The sequence below is a fragment of the Pogoniulus pusillus genome, chromosome 16, assembly GCF_015220805.1.
Source record: "Pogoniulus pusillus isolate bPogPus1 chromosome 16, bPogPus1.pri, whole genome shotgun sequence".
In the NCBI taxonomy this organism is placed as follows: domain Eukaryota; kingdom Metazoa; phylum Chordata; class Aves; order Piciformes; family Lybiidae; genus Pogoniulus; species Pogoniulus pusillus.
The window spans coordinates 3,071,775-3,098,811 of record NC_087279.1 but is presented as its reverse complement, the minus strand read 5'-3'; the positions used below and the strand labels follow the sequence as shown (position 1 = coordinate 3,098,811).

At 46.9% G+C, this 27,037-nt stretch overlaps 1 protein-coding gene across 3 annotated transcripts in view; it reads left to right on the top strand.

The window, feature by feature from the left end:
- CNTN6 (contactin 6) overlaps nt 1-27,037 on the top strand; it is a 207,244-nt gene that overhangs the window by 22,145 nt on the left and 158,062 nt on the right. For all 3 annotated transcript variants that reach the window (XM_064156175.1, XM_064156176.1, XM_064156174.1), the window contains exon 2: nt 14,816-14,950. In XM_064156175.1, coding sequence (XP_064012245.1) covers nt 14,896-14,950 — 55 coding nt within the window. In that variant the 5' untranslated portion in view covers nt 14,816-14,895. The remainder of the gene's footprint in view (nt 1-14,815; nt 14,951-27,037) is intronic.

Here is a 27,037-nt window from a genome sequence, read left to right as displayed (position 1 = left end):
CATACTGTTTATTTTCTGGTAGTAACTTTTTGCTGCATGTGATGAATGCAAGGAGGAGAAGGAAACTTTCATTTCTCCAGTGCATCTAAACAGCCTGAGGGCTACTCAAATACTCATCATCAGGGCTTTTGTGATTTGGATGAAGAGGGTTGGAAAACCTTTCAGACAGAATGATAGCTACCATACTTGTGGAATATACTGTCAGGTATTGTGCCTACTGCTAAGATGCTCCTTTTTCCCCCCAGTAGCACATTTCTCTTTGCAATTTACATTGCCCTGGACACAAGTCTCATAGTTTCAAAGAAATGGAGCAACAGTTTGGAGTAAATGTGGCTTCTCTGACCCAGCCACACAAACATAAAAGCAGCTTTCACTCAGCAGACCCTGCTTGAAGTAGGAGTGCACTGACCCACAGATAACACCAGGAGTCTCAGCCTGTGCACTGGAGCCTGTGATTCTATCAGGAACCTAAGTGAAGATGCAGAAAGCTGATCCAGATCCTACTGCAGTCAGTGGGGCAGGCTTGTCTGCTTTTCTTAAGGCTGAATCAGGCCTTGTACCATGTTTATTAGCTACAATAATTGCTGTGTGATTTACCCTCCACCTAATGCAATTGTGGGTGATATATTCTGGCATGTACAGAAATTGAAATGTGTGTTGATGATCTGGCACACTGATGAGCACTGATTTGCTTATTAAGGAAATAAAAGCTGAACAGAGTGGATCTCTTCAGACCTAGGACCTGCTATTTCCCCTGACAGAAGACAGATCATGATTTTTTTCAAGAGAAGCAGACCAAGAGAGGAACATAATCAAGGTCCTGCATCTGGGTCAAGGCAATGCCAAGCACAAATTCAGGCTGGGCAGTGAGTGGCTGGAGAGCAGCCCTGAGGAGAGGGACTTGGAGGTGCTAGTGGATGAGAAGCTCAGTACAAGCCGTCAGTGTGCTCTTGCAGCCCAGAGAGAAACCAGAGCCTGGGATGCAGCAAGAGAATTGTGGGCAGCAGGGTGAGGGAAGTGACCTTCACCCTCTACTCTGTATTGGTGAGAGGCACCTGGAGTGGCAACTCCACCTGGAGTACTGCATCCAGTTCTGGAGCCACAATTACAAGAGCAATATGGATGTGCTGGAAGATGTCCAGAGAAGGGCCACGAGGATGAGCAGAGGGCTGGAGCTGCTCTGCTACGAGGACAGAGGGAGCTGGGGCTGTTCAGTCTGGAGAGAAGGTTCCAAGGTGATCTTATTGTGACCTTGCAGTATCTTAAGGGAGCATACAAGAAAGCTGAGGAGGAACTTTTATGCTGTCAGGTAGTGATAGGACTGGGGAGAATGGAACCAAGCTAGAAATGGGGAGATTCAGGCTGGATGTTAGGAAGAAATTCTTCAGCTTAAGGGTGGTGAGAGCCTGAAACAGGTTGCCCACGGAGGCTGTGGAAGCCTCACCCCTGGCGGTGTTTAAGGCCAGGCTGGATGAGGCTCTGGCCAGCCTGCTCTAGTGCGAGGTGTCCCTGCCATGGCAGGGAAGTTGGAACTGGATGATCCTTATGGTGTCTTCCAACCCTGACTGATTCTATGATTCTACAACCTGTTTGTTGTTTTTAGCCTAGAACTGGCGAAGAGTTTGATTCCTGTGACTCTCTAGTAACAAAATTGTTCTGTATGTCAAGAAGGAAAATAAGCAGCCCATTATTTAGCTCATCAGCAGTAAATGGATGTTCTCAACAACAAAATACAGCTCCATCATCATCATCTCTACTCTGAAATGCAGGTCCATCATCATCATCATCTTATCTCTACTCAGAAATGCATGTCCATTATCATCAGTATCTTATCTCTACTCTGTCTCCTAAACTCTTGCTGAACTGTGGAAAATCTTGGTCGGTGAGAGAGGCTGAGCCAACCATCAGAGTGACATCACAGCAGAAGTTATTAGTGCCCACATGCAATTTCTGAGTGCAATCAAACCTGTGGATGACAAGAAGCTTGGGAAGAGCTGCAGTATCCCAGGAAACAATCTGCATGCTTAAGAACATAACTCCGGTGGCAGTACGATTAGCATACAAAACTGCAGGCACTTCACTTCAAGATGCTCCTCAATGGCTCCTCTTCAAAGCAGGAAGCCCATTTAAGCCCATTAGAGACCAAACTACTTTGAGGTTTTGCAGATGCAATGCTAAGGAAATGTGTAGAAACATTGATGGAGCAGCTCTGCAGGAAGACAAAACTTAAGCTGATACTGCACACTTTGTCTGCAGTCATTGGGATGGGTTTTATGGTCCTGGGAAAGCAGCAGATTGGGATTCTTCTGGCTTATTGATTGTTCAGTTCTATACATTTGGCTGTAGCTTCACGTGGGGAAATGATCATGCCCTTGAACTTAGAATCATAGAATCAGTCAGGGCTGGAAGGAACCACAAAGATCATCTAATTTAATCATAGAATCAACCAGGTTGGAAGGGACCTCCAAGCTCATCCAGTCCAACCTAGCACCCAGCCCTATCTAATGAACCAGACCATGGCACTAAGTGCCTCATCCAGGCTTTGCTTGAACATCTCCAGGGATGACAACTCCACCACCTCCCTGGGCAGCCCATTCCAATGGCAAATCACTCTCTCTGTGAAGAACTTCCTCCTAACACCCAGCCTAAAACCTCCCTGTCATGGGCAGGGACACCTCACACTAGAGCAGGCTGCCTACAGCTTCATCCAGCCTGGCCTTAAACACCTCCAGGGGTAAGGCTTCCACCACCTCCCTGGGCAACCCCTTCCAGGCTCTCACCACCCTCATGTTGAAGAATTTCTTCCTAACATCCAGTCTGAATCTACTCATTTTTAGCTTTGTTCCATTCTCCCCAGCCCTGACAGCCTAAAACATCCCTCCCCAGCTTTCCTGTAGCCCCCTTTAAGATACTGAAAGGCCACAACAGGGTCACCTGGGAGCCTTCTCCTCTTTAGGCTGAACATCCCCAATCTCTCTTCATAGGAGAGTCTCCCTAGAAAGTCTTTCTGTTCATGTTGATGTCTTCTGGCTGGAAGTATCAGCAGTGTTAAATAGCCAGCCTCCCCTTCTGGAAATAATTTGCCTGAGGCATCTTTACAAAATGTAGGGAATTTTTTTGCTTGTTGACTTGTGTTCTTTTTATTGATGTGGAAAATGCAAATGTGATTCCTGATTAAGAAAAGCACTCACAGATTTACTGTGACAGCATTTGCTTCACGTTCTAAATGCATTTGCAGTTGCCTTGGCTTAAAACAAAGGACAACCTTTCTATGAGGTTTGGAGGAATCTCCTGCTTTAAGAGAGACTCCAAAAGGCAAAACCTGCTTTTCATAAGGGATAAAGAAATGATAAGGGGATAAGGAAACATCCCATTCGCTATGGAGAGAGTGATTTTGATGTTCTTGGTCTGTTATGAGCATTGGCCCCTGCAATCTACAATCATCATACTGGAGCTAGACAGAGAAGAGGTCTGTGCAGTCTCCTAAGAGCAGTACAGCAAACAAGATAAGCATCAGAGTATCCTTTAGGTTGGAAAAGCCCTCTAAGATCAATACCAACCATTAACCCAGCACTGCCAGGTCACCACTAAAACATGTCCCTCAGCACCACTTCTATATGGCTTTTAAATTTCTCCAGGGATGGGGACTCCCTCACTTCCCTGGGCTGCCTCTTCCAGGGCTTGGCAGCACTTTTGGGGGAAGAGATTTTCCCCAATGTCCAAAAACAAAGATGAAAAAAAACTATTTCCTCATATCTGTATGAATTCCTTCCCAACAAGCTGGACTTTTATTCTGTTCTTTACTGGTTAAGTCTGGTCTGAGATCCTCATGGAGGATTCTGACTGTGGTACTCCGCTTCTCTTGCATGACTATAATCCTGAGAAGCAAACACAGTACTGCCAATGGTATTTCATGAGTCACATCAGCAGCAACACCTATTCCTTTGGAAACAAAGCTGTGAGCCTGAGATCCTGGAAGCAAATTTGCCCTCAAACATTTCACTTGCCACTTCGAGAACACATCTACATAGGGGTTGAGAAGGCAGTAAACTGCTTAAGAAATGCTTAGAATAGAACATAGAGAGGAGGAGAATGAAAAGGACTGAAGAACACTCCACCTGGAGTACTGCATCCAGTTCTGGAGCCTCTATGACAAGAGGGATGTGGAGATGCTGGAGTGTGTCCAGAGCAGGGCCATGAGGATGCTCAGAGGGCTGCAGCAGCTCTGCTGGGAGCACAGACTGAAAGAGTTGGGGCTGTGCAGTCTACAGAAGAGGAGGCTCCCAGGTGACCTTCTTGTGGCCTTCCAGGATCTGAAAGGGGGCTACAAAAAAGCTGAGGAAGGACATTTTAGGATATCAGGGAGTGCCAGGACTGGGGGGAGTGGAGCAAAGCTGGAGGTGAGTAGGTTCAGACTGGACGTGAGGAGGAAGTTGTTCAGCATGAGAGTGGTGAGAGGCTGGAATGGGTTGCCCAGGGAGGTGGTTGAGGCCCCATCCCTGAAGATGTTTAAGGCCAGGCTGGATGAGGCTGTGGGCAGCCTGATTTAGGGTAGGGTGTCTCTGCCCACGGCAGGGGGCTGGAACTGGCTGATCCTTGTGGTCTCTTCCATCCCTTACTGATTCTATGATTCCATGACCAGCTGAATTTTACCCAGCTTCCTTTAGCTGACACAACAGCAGTGTTAAAACTTCAGGACTTTCCATCAGGTTAACCTCTCTTGTTAATTTGTGAGTGCAGGGCTCTTACCTAGATGCTCAGGACTTACATTATGTCGAGGGATGTTCACAGCTCCCCAGCAGTCAATTGTATTCTGGGGGTACTTAATCAGCAGAACCATTTGCATAAGTGCTTTGAAAGGTAAGTGCTGCTCAAACCAACCCCCAGTAACATAGCAGTGGGTTGAAATTCACTACTATTTGTTTGTCTTTGCCTTTTTGTTTTTTTTTTTTTTAATGATAACAGATCATTTGGCATAGTGCAATTTCCTCTCCATTATTCCCTGTGAGTCCATCAACATATTTTTGGTGCACAGAGAGAGTCTAAATGAAAGAGATGAATAGAAGGGGAGAAAAGAGGCTTCTCAGAGCGCTGCTGGTACCACAAACCAGGTTAAAGCCTTGTTTGCTTTCAGTGCACTGTCTGTTAGACAAGAAAACAAAGCAGGAAGCGAAAGGAAGCTTTAACTCTGAAAACAAAAGCAGCACCAGCAAATGCCTCTTGCAAATATTTGTATCTAGTCACAGGCAGATTTAGTGCAAATCATCTTCATAGAATCATCTTGTCTGGAAAAGACCTTCAAGGGCATAGAGCCCAACCATCCAAACACCAGCACAGCCATGATACCATGTCCCCAAGTGCCATGTTTATGTGTTTGCTGGACATCTGCAGGGATGGTGACTCCGCCACTTCCCTGGGCAGCCTGTTCTGATGCCTGGCCACTATTTCAGGATGAGAATATTCCTAAGATCCAATCTAAATGTCCTCTGCCACAAGCTGAGGCCATTTCCTTTCCTTCTATCACTTGCTACTAGGGAGAGCAGACCAACCCTCACCTCACTCCAACTTCCTTTCAGGTAGTGGTAGAGAAAGGTCTCCCCTCATCTTCCTCTTCTCTGTGCTAAACCCCAGTTCCTTGTCTCCTCTCATCTTCCTCTTCCCTGTACTAAACCCCAGTTCCTTGTCTCCCCTCATCTTCCTCTTCCCTGTACTAAACCCCAGTTTCTTGTTGCCCCTCATCTTCCTCTTCTCTATACTAAACCCTTCAGCTTCTCCTGACAAGACCTGTTCTCCAGATTCTACATTAGCTTCTTGGCCTTTCTCTGGACATGCTTCATGGACCTGCCTATTCTAGGATTTCAGGATTGCTGCATTTCCAGGAAATGCACACATTGATAAATGGATCCTAAGTATTTGCTGTCTCCTTATTAGGAAGCTCTAAGTCATCATTCTTATCTCACAGATAAATGTCAAGGCTTTGTTTTCCAATTATCTTTGGCCCTGATCCTTAGCTGGTGTAAACTGGTATCTTGTAGTAGTCTTCTAGTATCTGAAGGGGGCCTATAGAAGGGCTGGGGAGGGACTACAAGGGCTTGTTATGATAGGACAAGGAGGAATGAGTTTAAACTGGCAGAGAGGAGATGCAAACTGGATGTTAGGAAGAAGTTCTTGCAGTGAGGGTGGCGAGACACTGGCACAGGTTGAGGGGGGTGAGACACTGGCACAGGTTGCCCAGGGAGGTTGTGGAACACAGAAGCACCGAATGTGCTCAAAGATCACATTGGGTGCTTCTGTGCTACACAAGCTCCCTGGAGATGTTCAAAGCCAGGTTGGATGAGACCTTGAGCAACCTGTTCCAGTGGGAGATATCCCTGCCTATGGCAGAGGGTCAGAACTAGATAATCCTTGAGTTCCCTCCCAGCCAAAACCATTCTATGCTCTCTCCGTAACGCTCCAAGCTATGCCTACTCACACCACTGGAACATCCAATCCTGTTTACCTGTCAAGACCCAAGAACACTTCCAGAACAGTAAGTTCAAGTTCAAACCACCTTAGTGTGGAGAAGAAAACATTCAGAAATATCTATTATTATTCAAGCTAACATTTTGCTTTTCTGATGCATTCTGAATGTCTATAAACTCTCTGCTGCATATCCAGCAGATGCAAATATATTGATACATGGATGCGTGACTGGTTTGGAGGGCAGGATAATTACCAAGGAACAGGACCAATTCCTGACAAATCATCTGCCATGTGCAAAGCAAGAGTCCAGTAGTAATTAATGTAATAAAATGTATTCATCCTTCTCTCCATCTCTTTGACACTTAAGAAAGGTTCTGCCTTCTGAATGAGCAAGCAGCTCCTGCGCGGGTGCCAGGGAACAGCAGGAATCATGGAAGACATTCATTAATAAACAAACAAAAGTCAATTAATCTTCAGCCTGCAATTACATTATGACTTTCAGGCAACTTGATGTAATTGCTGGATGTCATTTGACCTGACTTTGAGGGAATTTAGATGTGCCTGTGGAATCCTTAGCAGAAAGAAAGATACAGTTACTTGTAGGAAAAAGAAGAAAGGAGATTTAGTTTTGTTTTAAATGTGCCAAGTCATTCCCTGTCATACAGGGATGGCAACTCAACCACTGCCCTGGGCAGCCTGTTCCAGTCTTTGAGAACTCTTAGGGGATAGAAGGTTCTCCTACTGTCTAACCTAAATGCCCCCTGGCGGAACTTGATGGCATTTCATTATTGTTCAGTCAGCCCAAGAGCTCATCTCTCTTATTAGAATCATAGAATCAACCAGGTTGGAAGAGAGCTCCAAGCTCAGCCAGTCCAACCTAGCACCCAGCTCTAGCCAATCAACCAGACCATGGCACTAAGTGCCTCATCCAGGCTTTGCTTGAACACCTCCAGGGATGGTGACTGCACCACCTCCCTGGGCAGCCCATTCCAATGCCAATCACTCTCTCAAATCCCCCTGGCCCTTGTGATGCTGGGCAACTTGCTGTGGGTGCCCCTGCTTTGGGCTTTGGAATGGATGATCTCCAGAGCTCCTTTCCAACTCCCAGCATGCAGGGATTGTGTGAGTTGAGGTGACCTGAGCCTGCATCAGTCCCTGCACTTGTGGTTTGTGATTTCCTGAAGGGAGGTTGTAGACAGGTGGGGTTGGTCTCTTCTCCCAGGCAACCAGCAACAGAACAAGGGGACACAGTCTCAAGTTGTGCCATGGGAAGTCTAGGCTGGATGTTAGGAAGAAGTTGTTGGCAGAGAGAGTGATTGGCATTGGAATGGGCTGCCCAGGGAGGTGGTGGAGTCGCCATGCCTGGAGGTGTTCAAGCAAAGCCTGGATGAGGCACTTAGTGCCATGGTCTGGTTGACTGGATAGGGCTGGGTGCTAGGTTGGACTGGCTGAGCTTGGAGTTCTCTTCCAACCTGCTTGATTCTATGCTTCCTCTAGAGCCACCAGCTGGAGATTGAGACATGTACGAACCGCGGCGCTAGAAGCTTTGCTCCTCAGGCCATTACTTGGTTTGAACGAGGAGCACCATGAAGGCAGCACAATACTCTTAGGCCAGATTTTAATAAAAAAAGAGCTGGGTTGGGAAACACAAAGCAAGCAAAAGATTAAAATGAAAACAGTGAATAGTGGACTTTGTGATGGCACAAATTAAAGTGTTCCTGCTTCAAAAGGCTCATATTGCAACAACCACTGCCTGAGACCCTGAGAGAGGTGAAGCCTTCGAGATACCATTGTAATGGTTTATCAGCAGCTCCTTTATTAACATCCCTATCTCTTAAAAAGATACAACAAACCCTGTTCAGTATCTTTTGATGACATTCTAATTTTGATTCAGTTTTGCTGAAGAAATGGGAATTTTGCTGCTGATTTCAGGTGGAATAAAATGAGGGGTTTATTAAATTATTACACTGCTAATGTTTGGAAGGCTTCTTTCTACAGCTCCTAAGCTTTTACTCATGGCTGGAAAGCAGGATTAAGCTTTTCATCTGGGAGGGTTAATGTATGCTCTCCACACTCAGTAGCAGGGGACCATCTAGACATTTAGCTTTAGAGGTTGTGAACAAAGGCTCACAGGATGTCAGGAGCTGCTGGGCTGCTCAGTTCAAAAGAGATGTTGAGATAGTGGAGTCTGTCCAGAGAAGGTCAACTAAGCTGGTGAGGGGCCAGGAGCACAGCCCTGTGAGGAGAGGCTGAGGGAGCTGGGGGTGTGCAGCCTGCAGAAGAGGAAGCTTCAGGGCAGACCTCATTGCTCTCTACAGCCACCAGAAGGGAGGTTGTAGCCAGCTGGGGTTGGTCTCTTCTTCCAGGCAACCAGCAACAGAAAAAGGGGTCTCCAGAAGTTCTTTAGCTATGGGGTTGGTGGGCTCCAGAGGTTCTTTAGCAAGGAGTTTGCTGGTCTCCCAGAGGTTCTTTCCAACTCCCACCTCTGTGATTGTGTGATAAGCAGTTTACTTGAATGCCATTTACTACTCTGAGCAGTGTCAGCCTGAATTGGTAGCACTAAAATGCGCTATCATTGCCCTGAAATGAACGTATCGATGGACCTGGACTGGAGCCAGACCTTGGCACAGCCCAGCTCTGTTCAGGAAATGCTCCAGCTGTGAATGCTTATCCTGAAGCTCATCACATCAGCTGTGTAAGGGCACCCTAACATGTCCCACATGTGCTAACATCTTCTCTTTATGTATCCAGGAGAAAGAGACCAGAGTTTGTAAGGAACAGAAAAGAGCCCAAACAAAGCCAGTTTTATCGCCCCCCCTACACCACAGTGAGGTATTTGTGTCCCTACCCTGACAGCAGACCTGCTCTAGCCCCTGGGTTATCTCTTAGAGTAGGGTTCTAGGCTGGACTTAGTGATCCTGAAGGGCTTTGCTAAGCTGGATGTTTCTGGGTGATTTCAAGGCGTGGCCTCACCAATGCTGAGCACAGAGGGACAATCACTGCCCTGAGCCTGCTCCTCTGAGTCCCAATGTCACCTGAAACCCAAGGAGCTGTTAGGATTTGGGAAGCTGTTTTGAAAACACAAGATTTAAATCCTGCCCTAAGGCTTTGTGTACTGAATTTCAATTGCAGATAGGCTCCAATGTTTCCTGTTTCCCTGGGAAAAGCCAGGGCAGTCAGGAGTGAAAAACCAAAGGAAAATCCAAGTCTTTTGGTGAAAGAGGGGAAAAATAGGAGTGATGGGTCCAGGAAGCCTTAGTTAAATAACGTGGGGTGCTTTCCTCTTTCAGAGCACAGCTCAGTCATTTAAAATAAGCACTAAGTACCACCCCAGCATCAGTAAATCTTGCTGGAGAGTGTGAAACTGGTGGCTTCTGCTCTGGTAGTTACAGGTATTTTCTACTCAGCCTGTTATGGATATCTGGAAAATAGTTTGAGTGCAGAAAGTGCCTGAGGGATAAAAAGTTTGAAAAGAAAAATGTAGCTGTATATCATTGGCATTCATGAGGAAACTCACATTAGATGCCTTCAAATCAGGTGCTCAGGAGACAATACAGAGATCAGGAGCAATGGTGTGCCAAGAATGTGAGCCTGGCTGGGACAGACTCAGCTTATTTCCTGGCAGGTGAAGAATACAGAAGTATGTAAGGCCAAATTCAAAGGATAATATAGATGTGTGGAAGCTGCTGGGAGGGAAAGCTGAGGCTGCAGAATAAAAGCCTGTGCATGGACTCCCTGGATCCTAGCCTCTCCTCTTCACATTTTCATTCCTTTCCTCTTTTACCACACACAAATCACAGAATGGTGGGACTGGAAAGCACCTCTGGAGATCTAGTCAAGCCCCACTGCTAAGCAGGGTCATCTAGAAGAGGTTCTACAGAAACACATCCAGGTAGGGTTTGAGTATTCAGAAAAAGAGACTGCAACCTCTCTGGGCAGCCAGGGCTCTGTCACCCACACAGGACATATGTTTGTCCTTACCTTCAGGTGGAACTTCCTATGTTCCAACTTGTACCCACTGCCCATTAACCTATTGCGGGTCACCACTGAAAAAGCCTGGCCCCATCCTCTTGCCCCCCAACCCCTTGGCTGTTGATCAGCATTGAAAAAGCCTGGCCCCATCCTCTTGCCCCCCAGCCCCTTGGCTATTGATCAGCATTGAGCAGATTCCCTCTCAGGCTGCTCCTCTCCAGGGTAAACAGCATTGGGTGTCCCAGCCTTTCCTCCTCACAGAGATGCTCCTGTCCCTTCAGCATCCTTGTAGCCTCTGCTGGACTCTATTCAGTAGTTCCTTGTCTCTCTCTTGAGCTGGGGAGCCCAGTCCTGTCCATAGGCAGTCACACCAACCCAGCAGCTCTGGAGTGAAGCTCCTCTGCCAGCATTTAGCCCCAAATGCCTGTTGTTAAACACTGCTACTTTTACCAGGTCAAAGAGTTGCTATTTCTGCAAACACAGCTACATTTTGCCATGGGTAAAAATGTCAATTTGCTTGAATTTAGCTAAGAGCAAAATCTCATCATTCCCACTGCCTGCCAGCATTTACCTCAGCAGATGTCAGTTGGCCACCTGAACTGACTCCTCCTTGCTCTAAAAAAACTAACAGACAGTTGGGGCAGAAATGTGAAATGTTGCAGATTCTCATGAAAACTCAGTTGGCACCAGAAGTGCATTTTGTCCTTTGCCAGGGATTTTATCTTTTAAGTGTTGTGTTACTCAAGAAGCAGTTGAAGGAAGTCAGAGGCTTGGAATCTAGAGCTCGGCACCAGGTGAAGCCTCAGCTCAACAAAGAACAGAACCATGGAGCTGAGGTTAAGGTACTTAGTGTACATCAGATGGTTTAAACTAATAAATTAATCAATAACATAGCTCCTAAATTCCACTGCCAAGAGAAAGCAGCAATACAACCCCAAGCTACTGACACAACAAAACCCTTCTCCTCTGCGTGCTAAGCACAATGCCACCAAGTCCATGCACCTACCCACATCTCACCCTTAGACTGAAGTGTTCAGTATTCCAGATTAACCAAAATAGAAATGTTTGATGAAAGAAACATTCTTAGGCTCTTTTTCTCCCCCAGTAATATTGCCCAGACTGCTTACAATGGGAAGCTTGGTGCTGTGCTGTATGCAGAGCCACTGCTGACCAGAGTGCTTCTCCCAGGCTCAACTCAGCCATCTTTTCCCCACCACAGTATTTCCATCTACTCAGCTCCCATCATTGAGGATACTGAGATGCTGAAGTATGTCCAGAGAAGGGCAATGATGCAGGAGAAGGGTCTAGAGCAAAAACAAATACAAAGGGCAGCTGAGGGAACTGGGGTTTAGCCTGGAGAAAAGGAGGCTGAGACCTTCTAGCTCTATACAATTCCCTGACAGGAGGTTGGAGCCAAACAGCTGTTGGTTTCTTCTCCTAAGCAAGCAACAAGACAAGAGGAAATTGTCTCAGGTTGCACCAGGGGTCTGGGGTGATGAAAAGCTCCACAGGAGCCTGCAGTGTGAGTGCAGCGCAGACAGCAACCCTGTCCTGGGCTGCAGCAAGTGCAGTGTGGGCAGCAGGGCAAGGGAGGGGATTCTGCCCCTTGGCTCTGCTCTCCTCAGACCCCACCTGCAGTCCAGTCCTGGGTGCAGTTCTGGAGCCCCCAGCACAAGCAGGACATGGAAGTGTTGGAGCCAGTCCAGAGGAGGCCACCAAGATGCTGAGAGGGCTGCAGCAGCTCTGCTCCGAGGACAGGCTGAGGGAGTTTGGGCTCTGGAGCCTGGAGAAGAGAAGGCTTCTAGGAGACTAAGGAGTGGCCTTGCAGAATCTGAAATGGGCTACAAGAAGGCTGGTGAGGGAGGTGGTGGAGTCACCAGCACTGGAGAGTTTGAAGCAAAGCCTGGCTGGGGCACTTAGTGCCATGGTCTAGTTGATTAGATAGGGCTGGGTGCTAGGTTGGGCTGGATGAGCTTGGAGGTATTCTATGGGTGGCTGAGGAACAGACAACCTTGCTTCTCCCACAGATAAGAAAGGGTTTTTTTAGCTGCCATTTTTTTCCTATCTGAGGCTTGAGTCCTTTCCTACGGATTTGTTTTCTCTAATGGGAAAAATCACCAAAGGAAAAAAAACCACAACCCCCCAAATAAAAATGATGCTGACTACTCCTGAAACAAACATATTTGTATAAATTACAGCCTGCTGACAAATGGACATGCAATCAGTATTTTTAGGGGACAATGGAATGCTTCCCCCATGATCATATTTAATACATTCTGCTTTCCATCCATCTACCCAAAGCGACTGCTCAAACTGTGGCATAACAATTAGAATAAGTGATAGTGTTACACCCAGAAAACAAAGAGTATGATGGCACAATTTATCTTGTTACATTTCTTGATTTAATGCCAGGCTGGGATTTCGAGTCTGAACCAGATTTTTCTTATGCTATAAATATTTCAGGGGTTTGGGTTTGTTTTTTTTTTTTTTTCCCCTTTTTTTTCCCCCCATTTATTCTTGATTTAGTTTGACAGTAAATAATCCCATGGAAGCTGCTGTTGGAAAGATGTTGTAAAAAATATTAAGTGCCTTGCTTGCCTGTTAGGTCCTTGAGTTTGTCAGAGAGAAATAAGTATAACAGTTGGGTTACTTAGAGAAACTGTGTGTGTGCGTGTGCATATATATATATATCACAGAATCAACCAGGTTGGAAGAGACCTCCAAGCTCATCCAGTCCAACCTAGTACCCAGCCCTGTCCAATCAACTAGAAGGAAGGGACCTCAAAGATCATCCAGTTCCAACCTCCGGCCATAGGCAGGTACACCTCCCACTAGAACAGGTCACTCAAGGTCTCATCTAACCTGGCCTTGAACACCTCCAGGCAGGGAGCAGCCACAAACTCCCTGGGCAACCTGTGCCAGTGTCTCACCACCCTCACTGCAAACAACTTCTTCCAAACATCCAATTTCAATCTCCCCCCTGCCAGTTTAAACCCATTATTCCTCATCCTGACAAGACCTTGTCAACAGTCCCTCCCCAGCTCCCCTGTAGCCCACTTCAGATACTGCAAGGCCACTCTAAGGTCTCCTCCAAGTCTTCTCCAGGCTGCAGAGCCCCAACCCTCTCAGCCTGGCTTCAGAGCAGAGCTGCTGCAGCCCTCTCAGCATCTTGGTGGCCTCCTCTGCACTGGCTCCAACACTTCCATGTGCTGCTTGTGCTGGGGGCTCCAGAACTGCCCCCAGGACTGCAGGTGGGGTCTGAGGAGAGCAGAGCCAAGGGGCAGAATCCCCTCCCTTGCCCTGCTGCCCACACTGCTCTGGCTGCAGCCCAGCACAGGGTTGTGTCTGGGCTGCACTCACACTGCAGGCTCCAGTGGAGCTTTTCATCACCCCAGACCCCCAGGGCCTTTTCTTCATGGCTGCTCTCAGCCATTCCCCACCCAGCCTGGAGCTGTGCTTGGGATTGTGCCCACTCAGGTGCAGGACCTTACACTTGACCTTGTTGAATGTCCTGAGGTTGGCCTGGGCACACCTCTGCAGCCTGCCCAGATCCCCCTGGATGGATCCCTTCCATCTAGCAAGTCAACTGTGCCACACAGCTTGGTGCCATCTGCAGACTTGCTGAGGGTGCACTGATTCCTCTGTCCATGTCACTGACAAAGATGTTAAACAGCACTGGGCCCAGCACTGATCCCGGAGGGAGCCACTTGGCATTGGTCTCCAGGTGGACATTGTGCCCTTGATCACCACTCTCTGCATGCCACCATCCAGCCAATTTCTCATCCATCAGTCCATGTATTTCCAGTTTGGTGACCAGAATGTCATGTGGGACAGAGTCAAATGCCTTAGATCCAGAAGAGAAGACTTCCTTTCCTATAGTCCTCATCTAACAGCCTCTTCAAAGTTTGGTGGACAGGCCACGTGCAGGTTGTGCTTCCTTAGGTCATAAACTCACATCAGTGCCAGTGATCTCTGTACCACAGAGGGAATGGATGGGCTCTCAAAAATCACAGAATCATAGAATCAACCAGGTTGGAAGAGACCTCCAAGACCATCCAGTCCAACCTAGCACCCAGTCCTAGCCAATCCATCCCTAGACCATCACTAAGTGCCTCATCCAGTCTTTGCTTGAACTCCTCCAGGGACAGCAACTCCACCACCTCCCTGGGCAGCCAAAGTTCACACATGCTCTTCATCCACCTCACTTCCTGCTTTGTGAGACTTGGGAGTTATTTTTATGATCTTACCTAGCCTATTTATTGCAATATTTTAGTGTCTGAGTCTTCAAGTGGTGCAGTAGAACACAGGTTTTATACTGGGGGAAATTGAGGTATTTACTTTCATACTTTTAATCACCTAATGTCTCTGCCTATTTTTACAGGACATCAAGGTAGTCACAGGAAGACACACTTTCCTTTCCACTGATTGGATGGGAGGAATTTTTGACCTTGGAAAGTGGAGATGGTGTTGCTATGGAAACTAATAAGCCTGCTGCCATTCATCAGCTGCAGCACAGGTAACATGTTGCAGTATCAGTAGTTTTGATTCATAAATCTATATCAGTATCATCATTCTACCAGAAAGGAGATGCAATTACCAAAACTAACAGTACTTACATGAGCAAGTGACTAAAAAGCTTTTTCACTGGGACATGCTTTCAGTTTGGGCAACACAAGGTGCTGCCTTTGGACCAGCAGGATGCTTCAAGATCCTAAGAACCTTGTGGCTCCAGGGTAACAGCTTTTAAAAATACCCTGAACTATGACACTGAGGTGAAAATAAAGTTCAGCTGTTAGTTGGCTAACAACACAGAGTTATAGAATGGGTTGAGTTGGAAGAGACCTCCAAAGATCATCTAGCCCAAACCCCCTGCAAGTGAGCAGAGACATACACTTGAAAGGCTCTTAGCCACAGCACAAACAACTGCTTAGCTACAGAATAAATAACTCCTAAACCATGGAGCCTGATTGAAAACTGGAGTTTGATGTGGTTTGTTGGGAGTGTTGGATGCTTTAGGTTTCACACTCAATATCATACCCTTCAATTGCCTCACTTCTCACAAAGTTGTCTTGAAATCACATTTAACTTCAACACAAATAAAAGCACTCATTAATGATGTTTTTGAGGTCCCTTCCAACCCTTTACTCTGCTCTCCTGAGACCCCACCTGGAGTACTGTGTGCAGATCTAGAGCCCCCAGTACAAGAAGGACATGGAAGTGTTGGAGCCAGTCCAGAGGAGGCCACCAAGATGCTCAGAGGGCTGCAGCAGCTCTGCTCTGAGGACAAGCTGAGAGTTGGAGCTCTGCAGCCTGGAGAAGAGAAGGCTTTCAGAAGACCTTATAGTAGCCTTCCAGTATCTGAAAGGGACTCCAGGAAGGCTGGGGAGAGACTACTCACAAGGTCTTGTAATGACAGGATGAGGAGGAATGGGTTTGAACTGGCAGAGGGGAGATTGAAACTGGATGCCAGGAAGAAGTTCTTGAGAGTGAGGCTGGTGAAACACTGGCACAGGTTGCTCAGGGAAGTTGTGGATCACAGAATCAATCACATTCTGTGCTCCACAACCTCCCTGGAGGTGTTCAAGGCCAGGTTGGATGAGATCTTGAGCAACTTGTTCTAGTGGGAGGTGTCCCTTCCTATGGCAGGAGGTTGGAACTGGATGATCTTTGAGGTCCCTTCTAACCTAAGCCATTCTATGATTCTACAATTCTGTGATGTTCAGAACAGATAAGAATCCTAATGGATATCAAAACATAAATACCAAAAATGACAGACAGTCTTGCTTAGTGCTCAAAGAAAATGCAAATCATCTTTGTCTCCAGGTGCCACGATTATAGACCCTCATGCAACTCACCCTGACACTAAGCCAATTGCTGGGCACACTGGCAGCCCTCAGGTTGTCTCCAGAGGACAAAGCTTCAGAGCTTGGAGGAAGCAGGATTGCTTTCCTTTATTCTCCTCCTTGAACATCCCTTCTGCTTAATTAAAATATCAACAGGTTGCTAATCTATTGTAAGGTAAAATGTCCTTTTCTGCCTGGCTTGTTCACAGGCGAGGGTTTGATATTCTGAGTTCATTCCCTTTTTTTCTTGAACCATTCTTCTGATTCAATGCATACAACCTGACAATCCTGCTTCACAAACCCCCATAAATGGGATTAACTCGTGTGAGTCATTACAGATTCATCTAAAACCCGGACACAAAACGGCAAATGACCGCTTGGAGGTTGAAATGAAATTGGGGATGAACTGACCCTTCACACTTGTCTGCAATAGGAACTATGACAACTGACTTTCACCTACAATTAATGTATTGAACTCCAAATAGATGGGAAGTTACTTATGTACTCATGAGGAAATTGTATTAAAGCAACCTCAAATGGTACTTAAATTAATTATGTAGTGCATGAGTCAGCTGCTGCTTGAAATGAAGAAACAGAAGCAGAGTGCAGACTTCAGTAGTGCTTTAAAATGTGATTTAAATTAAGCAGGGTGATATTTTATCTAATAGATTCCAGGTAATAATGTAAATCTTGAGATCAGATTTTCTGTTCAATCAATACTAAGTGCCTATTTATGTAGCAAACAACCAACATGGGAAGGACTTCACATTGTCTGCAAAGATTTCAAGCAAGCAGTCGCTTCTTTAAGCCCAGATATACTGAACTGAAATAAACTTAACTGCCAGTTAAGGATTTCAGTTGCTCCTTTAACTGCTCACTACACTGCTACAGCATCTATCAGCACTCAGAAGTACTTCTCAGAACCACAGAATCAGCCAGGTTGGAAGAGAGCTCCAAGCTCACCCAGCCCAACCTAGCACCCAGCCCTAGCCAATCAACCAGACCATGGCACTAAGTGCCCCAGCCAGGCTTTGCTTCAACACCTCCAGGCACAGCAACTCCACCACCTCCCTGGGCAGCCCATTCCAATGCCAATCACTCTCTCTGGCAACAACTTCCTCCTAACATCCAACCTATATCTTCTTTATACCATTTCCTTCTTTATTCCTCTAAGGACTTAGTCTAAGTTTTTGAAGTACAGGATGCACCTCTAATTCCTTGCTTTTAGCAGTTGTGAAATGAAGCTTCTGGAGCAGGAATCACAGGAGGAGCAGTACAGCTTGGTGGTGGCTAAGATATATTTGCACACATAGTTTGAATTTCCAAATGCTTCACTTTTCTTTTTCCACAGAATCACAGCATGTCAGGGGCTGAAAGGGACCTCCAAAACTTATCCAGTCTAACCCCCCTGCCAGAGCAGGATGACCCAGAGCAGATCACACAGAAACACATCCAGGCAGGCTTTGAGTATATCAAGAGAGGGAGACTCCACAACCACCTGGGCAGCCTGTGCCAGGGCTTTGTCACCCTCACAGGGAAAAAAATCCTCCTCGTGTTTCCATGAAGCTTCCTATGCCTCAGCTTCCACCCAGTGCCCCTTGTCCTGTCATTGGGCATCACCCAGCAGAGCCTGGCTCCAGCCTCTTTGTGCTCAGCTTTTACATCTTTATGGATATGAATGAGGTCACCCCTTAGTCTTCTCCTCTCCAAGCTAAAGAGCCTCAGCTCTCCACAAAGCTTCATTTTCCCAACTTTTTGTCATCTTCATCTCTTATTTTTTTTCCTTCTTCCTTTTTTTCCCCCTCTAGAGGATCATCTTTTAATGAGACAACTACCCTGGGCCAACTGAGTTGAAAGATAACCAGAAGCTCCCTTTTACTTGAACATGTTCAGGTTTTTGAAGACTTAACAATAGCTAAAAATTTCAATGTTCCACATTCCCAGGCACCAAGGGTAGATCACAACAGCACCTTTGTCCTGATCCTGCCACCAATTAAAGGAACAGCAAAAGCTCCCACTGGCTCCACTGAGATAGGTTAATTTATACCTGGGTATAAATTAATTTCACTGATTTTAGTAGAGCTTTGCTGATTTTTCACTACATGGCACCAGGAAATATCCTTGATGGTAATAGTTAAACCTGCAGTTGTGGGCAAAAGCTTCTTTGATTTATTATATGGATGGTTCACATCAATTTAAGAATAATAGAACCGAGTGGGAAAATTAGGAACCAGTCATGATGCTGAGCAGTGCAGTCTTGTGAGCTGGGGCTTGAAAGGTAATTCAAGTTCTTAGATGATGTTGGTCACTCATTTCTACCTCGTTTCTACCTCAGTTCTACCAGACAGGGAGAATGAAAATGATTATTGATTGACAAATTAATTTTATATCTAAAGATTAAATGTGCTATGCAGCAGGGAGAAGTGTTATTACACCCCCAAAATGCTGATTCAATTACTCAAACAAAATCAAACTCCCTTCTATATTCTGTCTATATGGAGAGATCATAGAAAGAGTAATATTCCCTTCAACTGCAGCCCTGAGGGCCACCCAGATCCACACCAGAGAAGTGTGGCCAGCAGGGTGAGGGAGGTGATTCTCCCCCTCTACTCCACTCTGCTGAGACTCCACCTGAGTATTGCATCCAGTTCTGGGGCCCCTGGTACAAGAGGGATGTTGATGTGCTGGAGTGTGTCCAGAGAAGGGCCACGAGGATGATCAGAGCAAAACTGGAGGTAGGGCAGGTTCAGGCTGGACATGAGGAGGAAGTTGTTCAGCATCAGAGTGGTGAGAGCCTGGAGTGGGTTGCCCAGGAAGGTGGTCGAGGCCCCATCCCTGGAGGTGTTTAAGGCCAGGCTGGATGAGGCTGTGGCCACCCTGACCTAGGGTAGGGTGGCCCTGCCCATGGCTGTGGGGTGGAACTAGATAAGCCTTTTGGTCCCTTCAAACCCTGACTTGATGATCTGTGAGGTCTCTGCCAACCCTGATGATACTGTGATTCTATAATACTACTGTGATACAACTCTCATTTTCCAGCAGAGTTTTTTCCATGTGACTCAACAAGGGTCTGTAGGGTTTTCTTGCAAGCATCTTAGGGGATAAAATAAACCAAAGTAATGCGTGCATGAACGGTGACACAGTGAGGGAAGAGATTAGAGGTTTTTTTCCTCCATAGCCCATTGGTATTTAAATGAGATGATCTGATCTAAGTAGAGCACCAGAGGCAAGAAGGGTGATGAAAATAAACTCAAAGATCATTACTTTAAATGCTGTGTACTTGTTGTAAGGATGCATGACAACCACCTCATTATGCTGTTGTTGAAATCACAGCATCATTTAGGTTGGAAAAGACCTTCAAGATCATTGAGTCCAATCATTATGTAGACGTTGCTTGGTATTATTATGCTAAGAAAGAGCACTCACTTTCTGGATTAAAGATCTTGACAGGATTATGAGATGCCAAAATGAATCATAAAGTGGCCAAAGTGCTCAAGATATTTTTTTTCATGACATAGCTGTCTCAGGTTTTCTTCCTATGGCTCCTCCTAGCTCATGCTCCTTCTCCTGGAGCTGTTGTGCAAAGCTAGTTGCCAGCAGTGTCATATATAGAGAGGAAGGTGTTTAAAGCACCCCCCCCACTACACCTCAGGGCACTATTTGGAAGTGGGTGCCAGGCCTGGTTCTGCAGCAGGTTGCCCATGTACCAACATCTACCTCATCTAGCAGTTTCTGCTCCATCCATTCTCTCTGTCAATAACAACTCCTAGAACAGTTTGGCTTGGAAGAGACCTCTAAAACCATCTAGTTTGAAACCCCTGCCATTTCTAGATTGTCTAATATGGTGATGCAAAGAATAACTTAACAAGTCCAAGTGCAAGGTTCTACACTTGGGCCACAACTACCCCATGCAGCAATACAGGTAGAGGACAGAGTGGCTGAAAGCAGCCAAGCAGAGAGGGACCTGGAGGTGCTGGTAGAGAGTAGCTGAACATGAGCCAGCAGCATGCCCAGGTGGCCAAGAAGGCCAGTGGCATGCTGGCCTGTATGAGGAATAGTATGGCCAGCAGGAGCAGGGAAGTCATTCTACCCCTGTCCTCAGCACTGGTTACCTTGAGTATTGCACCCAATTCTGAGCAAATCAACTTAAGGAAGATGTGGAGATGCTTGAACATGTCCAGAGAAAGGCACAAAGGCTGGTGAGGGGCCTGTGAGGAGAGGCTGAGGGAGCTGGGGGTGTGCAGCCTGCAGAAGAGGAGGCTCAGGGCAGAGCTCATTGCTGCCTGCAGCTACCTGCAGGGAGGCTGTAAGCCAGGTGGGGTTGGGCTCTGCTGCCAGGCAGCCAGCACCAGAACAAGGGGACACAGTCTCAAGTTGTGCCAGGGGAGGTCTAGGCTGGATGTTGGGAGGAAGTTGTTGGCAGAGAGAGTGATTGGCATTGGAATGGGCTGCCCAGGGAGGTGGTGGAGTCACCATGTCTGGAGATGGAGAGGCACTTAGAGTTGAGAAGAAAGATGGGGAGTGACTATTATAGCAGGGCCTGTTATGACAGGACAAGAGGAGATGTTTTAAACTGAAAGTGGGAGATTTGGACTAAAGAGAGGGAAGAAATGTTTTACACTGAAGGTGCTGAGACCTTGGCTGGGGTTTCTCAGAGAGGTGGTAGATGCCCCATGCCTGGAACCACTCCAGGTCAGGTTTTTCAGGGCTCTAGCTGCAGATATCCCTGCCGACTGCAGGGACAGGCATGACCTTCAGAGGTCCTTTCCAACCCAAACCATTCTGTGATTGTAGGATACAAAGAGAGAAATATTAAGTAAAAGCTTCCAGGATCTTAAAATTAGCTACAGACAACATAAACCTCAGAAGTTCCAATCCATCCAGTTTGGAACTCCATTTTGTAATGAGGTTTTTTACTGCCCCTTCCCCCCCCCCCCCCTTTTTTTTTTTTTTACAGGGTCCTTTGGCTTATTGGCTCAGATTCAATTGCAGCTGCAAGCCTCCCAGGCTGTATTTTGGCCCATAGTTTTGAAACTGTTAAATTAGAGAGAGAAGTTTCATGATGTAAAGTGTCCTGATACTCCTTTGGGTCACAGCACGATGAATATTGAACACATCACATCCCACGCTCTGGCTGCAGCCTCTTGCAGATTTATTGTTAGCATAACAGCACCTTTAGGAATGGCACAGCACACCATAGATTTGCAGACAAGTGACATCTTTGCTGTTTCTAACAGGGAGTTGTGGAGACCAACTAGTCCAGCCTAGAAATGTTAAGGCTTCTCCAAACAGCCAGAGGGGTTTGGAGACTGATGAGTCAGAGAATGGTAATAATTAGGTTGTCCCTTGGACAACATTGGAAGTTTTCCCTCACTTTAGAAAACGGTGCCCCTGAAAGCTGTATTTCTGTAAATGACTTCCAAACATCTGGCAGAAGAGGACCTGCCACTCTCCTGACCTTGCCAGGAGAGCAAAGAGTGATATGTAAAGATCGACCTTTGTTTCCACTTGGAGTGCTGAGGCAATGCCAAGCACCAATATAGGCTAGGCAGTGAGTGGCTGGAGGGCAGCCCTGAGGAGAGGGACTTGGGGATGCTGATGGATGAGAAGCTCAATATGAGCCCCCAGTGTGCTCTTGCAGCCCAGAGAGAAACCAGAGCCTGGGCTGCAGCAAGAGAAGTGTGGGCAGTAGGATGACAGAAGTGATCCTGCCCCTCTACTCCACACTGGTGAGAGCCCACCTGGAGTACTGCATCCAGTTCTGGAGCAGCCAGATGTGCTGGAAGGTGTCCAGAGAAGTGCCATGAAGATGAGCAGAGGGCTGAAGCTGCTCTGCTATGAGGAGAGACTGAGGGAGTTGGGGCTGTGCAGTCTGGAGAGGAGAAGCCTCCCAGGTGCAGGTGACCTTTTTGTGGCCTTCCAGTATCACAAGGGGGGCTACAAGAAAGCTGGGGAGGGACATTTTAGGCTTCAGGTAGTGGTAGGACTGGGAGGAATGGAACAAAGCTAGAAATGGGTAGATTCAGACTGGATCTTAGGAAGGAGCTGTTCAGCATGAGGGTGGTGAGAACCTGGAATGGGCTGCCCAGGGAGGTGGTGGAGTTGCTATCCTTGGAAGTGTTGAAGAAAAGACTGAATGGGGCACTTAGTGGTCTGGTTGACTGGATAGGGCTGGGTGTTAGGTTGGACTGGATGATCTTGGAGGTCTCTTCCAACCTGGTTGATTCTATGACTACCTCTGATGCTGCAGAAAAACAGGCTCAGGGAGATAATTTCCCAACAGAACAAGCTGCTACTCCAGGACAGGCCAATGTGAGCAGTGAGAGTTGGGACAAAAGGTCTCTCAGGTGAGACCTTCACTATCATTTTCCTCTGGCACCTCATTTACTTTCCCCTTACATGCAGCAGACCGCTTCTCTGGGTCTGACATGGGCCAGCAACACCCTAGCTAAAAGCTGGTACTCCAGGAACTGTCACACACAGAATCATAGAATCAGGCAGGGTTGGAAGGGACCACAAGGATCAGCCAGTTCCAACCCCCTGCCATGCCCAGGAACACCCTACCCTAGGTCAGGCTGCCCAAAGCCTCATCCAGCCTGGCCTTAAACACGTCCAGGAATGAGAACTCAACCACCTCCCTGGGCAATCCATTCCAGCCTCTCACCACTCTCATGCTCAACTTCCTCCCCACCTCCAGCTTTGTTCCATTCCCCCTAGGCCTGTCACTCGCTCATAGCCTATAAAGTCCCTCCCCAGCTTTTGTGCAGGCCCCCTTCAGATCCTGGAAGGCCACAAGAGGGTCACCTGGGAGCCTCCTCTACTCCAGACTGCACAGCCCCATATGCTCAGGTACAAACCCAGAAGTTAATGCTTCCTATATTAGCAGGGAAACTGTTGTCCTCAAAAAAGACAGGAGAAGATGTGCCAGAGAGTGGCACAACCATGACAAACAGGAGGGGGAAAATAAGGTGTTTTTCTAACCCATCACTGAGTTCTGCAGCCACTGCACTTGGAAAATATTATTATCCCAAATGGAATCTTCAACTGGAACACACAGGAGAGAGCTACTGCACCCCTCTTCATTTCCCAAAGGGCTTACCCAAAACTGCTCTCTCAGTCTTTCATTTTAATAACCCAAATGAGCAATTTCACTGCTTCCATTTCCTCTCTCTTATCAGAAGCACAAACTGTTTCTAAGTGAAGGGCAAAAGCCCAGACCAAATAAGCCACCATGTGAGGAATGTGGATTTCTGTGCTCAGTGCAGAGCGACACAGAGAACAAATCTTTTTGTGCCAAAGGGAACTGGCACTCAGGAGGCCTGTGAGCAATGTCTGGTTCTACCAGTTGCTGGCTGCTTGAACAGGAGGATGTCACAGGCAGTTTAAGATAACCCTTTCCTACAGTACTCAGGTCAAACAGTGATATATGCCCACTAATATGTGCTATGATGAAGCATGTGAAGAAAGAACAGACAATACAACAATCACTGAACAGCTTGGGTTGAGAAGGGAGCTCAAAGATCATCCAGATCCAATCCCCCTGCCATAAGCAGGGACACCTCCTACTAGAACAAGGCCTCATCTGACCTGGCCTTGAACACCTCCAGGCAGGGAGCAGCCACAGCCTCCTTAGACAGCCTGTGCCAGTGTCTCACTACCCTCACTGCAAACTTCTTCCTGATATCTAGTTTGAATCTCCCCTCTGCCAGTTCAAACCCATTCCTCCTTGTCCTGTCATTACAAGACCTTGTCAATAGTCACTCCCCAGTCCTCCTGGAGCCCCCTTCAAATACTGCAAGGCCACTCCAAGGTCTCCTCCAAGCCTTCTCCTCTCCAGGCTGCAGAGCCCCAACCCTCTCAGCCTGTCCTCAGAGCAGAGCTGCTGCAGCCCTCTCAGCACCTTGGTGGCCTCCTCTGCACTGGCTTCAACACTTCCATGTCCTGCCTGTGCTGGGGGCTCCAGAACTGCACCCAGGACTGCAGGTGGGGTCTGAGGAGAGCAGAGCCAAGGGGCAGAATCCCCTCCCTTGCCCTGTGCCCACACTGCTCTTGCTGCAGCCCAGCACAGGGTTGCTGTCTGGGCTGCACTCATACTGCAGGTTCCTGTGGAGCTTTTCATCACCCCAGACCCTCAAGTCCTTTTCCTCAGGGCTGCTCTCAGCCATTTGCAGCCAGCCTGGAGTTGTGCTTGGGGTTGATAATGCCTTCAATAAAAAGTTGACAAACAAGGTGAGCAGCAATTAGTTTGTGTGCTGGTGAGGAGGGCTCAGCACTGGCAGGCTTATGCCTCCAGTTTGCAATGCCAGGCTTAGCACTTGCCTTGGAAAGGTGCAGAATTAGGGCCTCTTATAGTCAGTGAATGTGGGGGGCAGTTGGCAGCTTTTTCCTAACACTAACCCACCTCAAAGCTTTGCTATTCTAAATAAGCAACACATTTGTGTTTCCCTTATACCTGGATACAGGCAAGGAAAATCATTTAATATGGACTAGACAAATTACAGAAGTCTCTTCCTTACTATACTTCATTTCCTAGAAAAGAAATGTCTCTCTTGTTCCTGAGGAATGAGCAGCAATTAGCTGGTGTGATGGAGAGGAGGGCTCAGCACTGGAGGGTTTATGCCTCCAGTTTGCAATGCCAGTCTTTGCCCTGATTCTCCAACTTTCCAAAGCAAGTGCTAAGCCCAGCAATGCTGAAACCTCACCTCTTACATTCAGTGAGTGTAGGGGCAGTGGGTAGCTTTTTCCTGAGCAGACATGAATCCACCCCAAAGCTGTGCTATTCTAAGTGAGCAACACTTCCCTGTTTCCCTTATACCTGGATACAGGGAATGGAAATCATTTAATGTTATATAACATGGGCTAGACAAATCAGAGAAGTCTCTTCCTTACTATACTTCATTTCCTAGAAAAAAAATCTTTTTTTTTTTAACTCCCCTGAGCACACAGAGAGAGATGGTGAAGAAAAGGTTAGAGCTCAGATGCCTCTTGGAGGGTGCACTTTCAGATTTTTAGGTTGCATTGATTTAGCTGTCAGGAGGATGTTATTTACTGTTCCTGGAGCTAAGTGGAGCATACTCGAATTCGTGGAACTCTGCTCTGCTGAGACCCCACCCGGAGTACTGCATCCAGTGCTGGAGCCACTATTACAAGAGGGATGTGGAGATGCTGGAGTGTGTCCAGAGCAGGGCCAGGAGGATGCTCAGAGGCTGCAGCAGCTCTGCTGTAAGCACAGACTGAAAGAGTTAGGGCTCTGCAGGCTGGAGAACAGGAGGCTCCCAGGTGACCTTCCTGTGGCCTTCCAGGATTTGAAGGGGGCCTAGAAAAAAGCTGGGGAGAGACTTTTCAGGCTGTCAGGGAGTGAAAGGACTGGAGGGAATGCAGCAAAGCTGGAGGTGGGGAGGAAGTTTTTTATCATGAGAGTGGTGAGAGCCTGGAATGGGTTGCCCAGGGAAGTGGTTGAGTTCTCATTCCTGGAGGTGTTTAAGGCCAGGCTGGCTGAGGCTGTGGGAAGCCTGATCTAGGGTAGGGTGTCCCTGGGCATGCAGGGGGTTGGAACTGGTCTCTTCCACTCCTGACTGATTCCATGATTCTAAGTCATCACTAGAGTTTTATGTTTTCTATATGGCTCTTGTGTGTAAGTCTTTCCTATACAACTTGAAAGGCCTAACCCATTTGGAGAGTGGTTTGAATAATTACTGCTTCCTAATCTCATCAATTAGTAACTTCACATTAATAATAAAAGGATTTTCTTTCCCTCCCCCTATTCTGTGAATTTTGAATGTTTCTTTCTGTTGCCTATCAAACTATTTCATCTCTCTGTGTGAAAGGCTTATTAACTTGGTAAAATACCATCCCTGTACTTTAGAAGTAATTTGGATTTTTAATTTTCCTCTTTTTTGTTTTGGTTTGGTTTCCTTGGTTTGCAACAGCTTCAAAGAAAATTCCATTGCACTTTGTTATCAGTGCCAAGAAGTTGAAATTAGCAGGTGATTAAGCTCTTCTAATATTTTGAGCATTCCCTATTGCTAGCCATAGAAAATTGAACTGCAAGAGAAGTTAAACTAAAGGTGGCACAACAACACATCACCAAGAGTCTGCTGAAGCACCCCACTGCTTTCAAGCAAACCATAACTGAGTGTGGTTCTTACTGCTGATAGAAACATTTAGAACCATAGACCTTGGAGTGACCTTCCAGTAGCTGAAGGAGACTACAGGAGGGCTGGGGAAGGGGCTACTGACAAGGTCTAGTAATGACAGGATGAGGAGGAATGGGTTTGAACTAGCAGAGGGGAGATTAAAACTGGATATTAGGAAGAAGTTCTTGAGAGTGAGGTTGGTGAGACACTGGCACAGGTTGCCCAGGGAGGTTGTGGAGCACAGAAACACAGAATGTGATCTTCGAGCACATTCTGTGCTCCACAACCTCCCTGGAGGTGTTCAAGGTCAGGGTGGATGAGGTCTTGAGCAACCTGTTCTAGTGGGAGGTGTCCCTGCCTATGAGAGGGAGTTGGAACTGGATGATCCAATCTAAACCATTCTATGAGTCTATGATCGTTGTTTTAAATCCATATATCTCGGTGGGCCTGAAATGAAATGTGGTTAAGCTATTGCTGTACATAAAGATCTCTGGCTTAGCTGAGAAAAATGGAAACATTCTGGTAAATCTGGGATCAAATGTCCCATGGTGAGTTGGAAATGGAATTTAGACTCTTTTAACATCACCAGAATAGTCTGCTGAAACACAGCCCTGCTTTCAAGCAAAA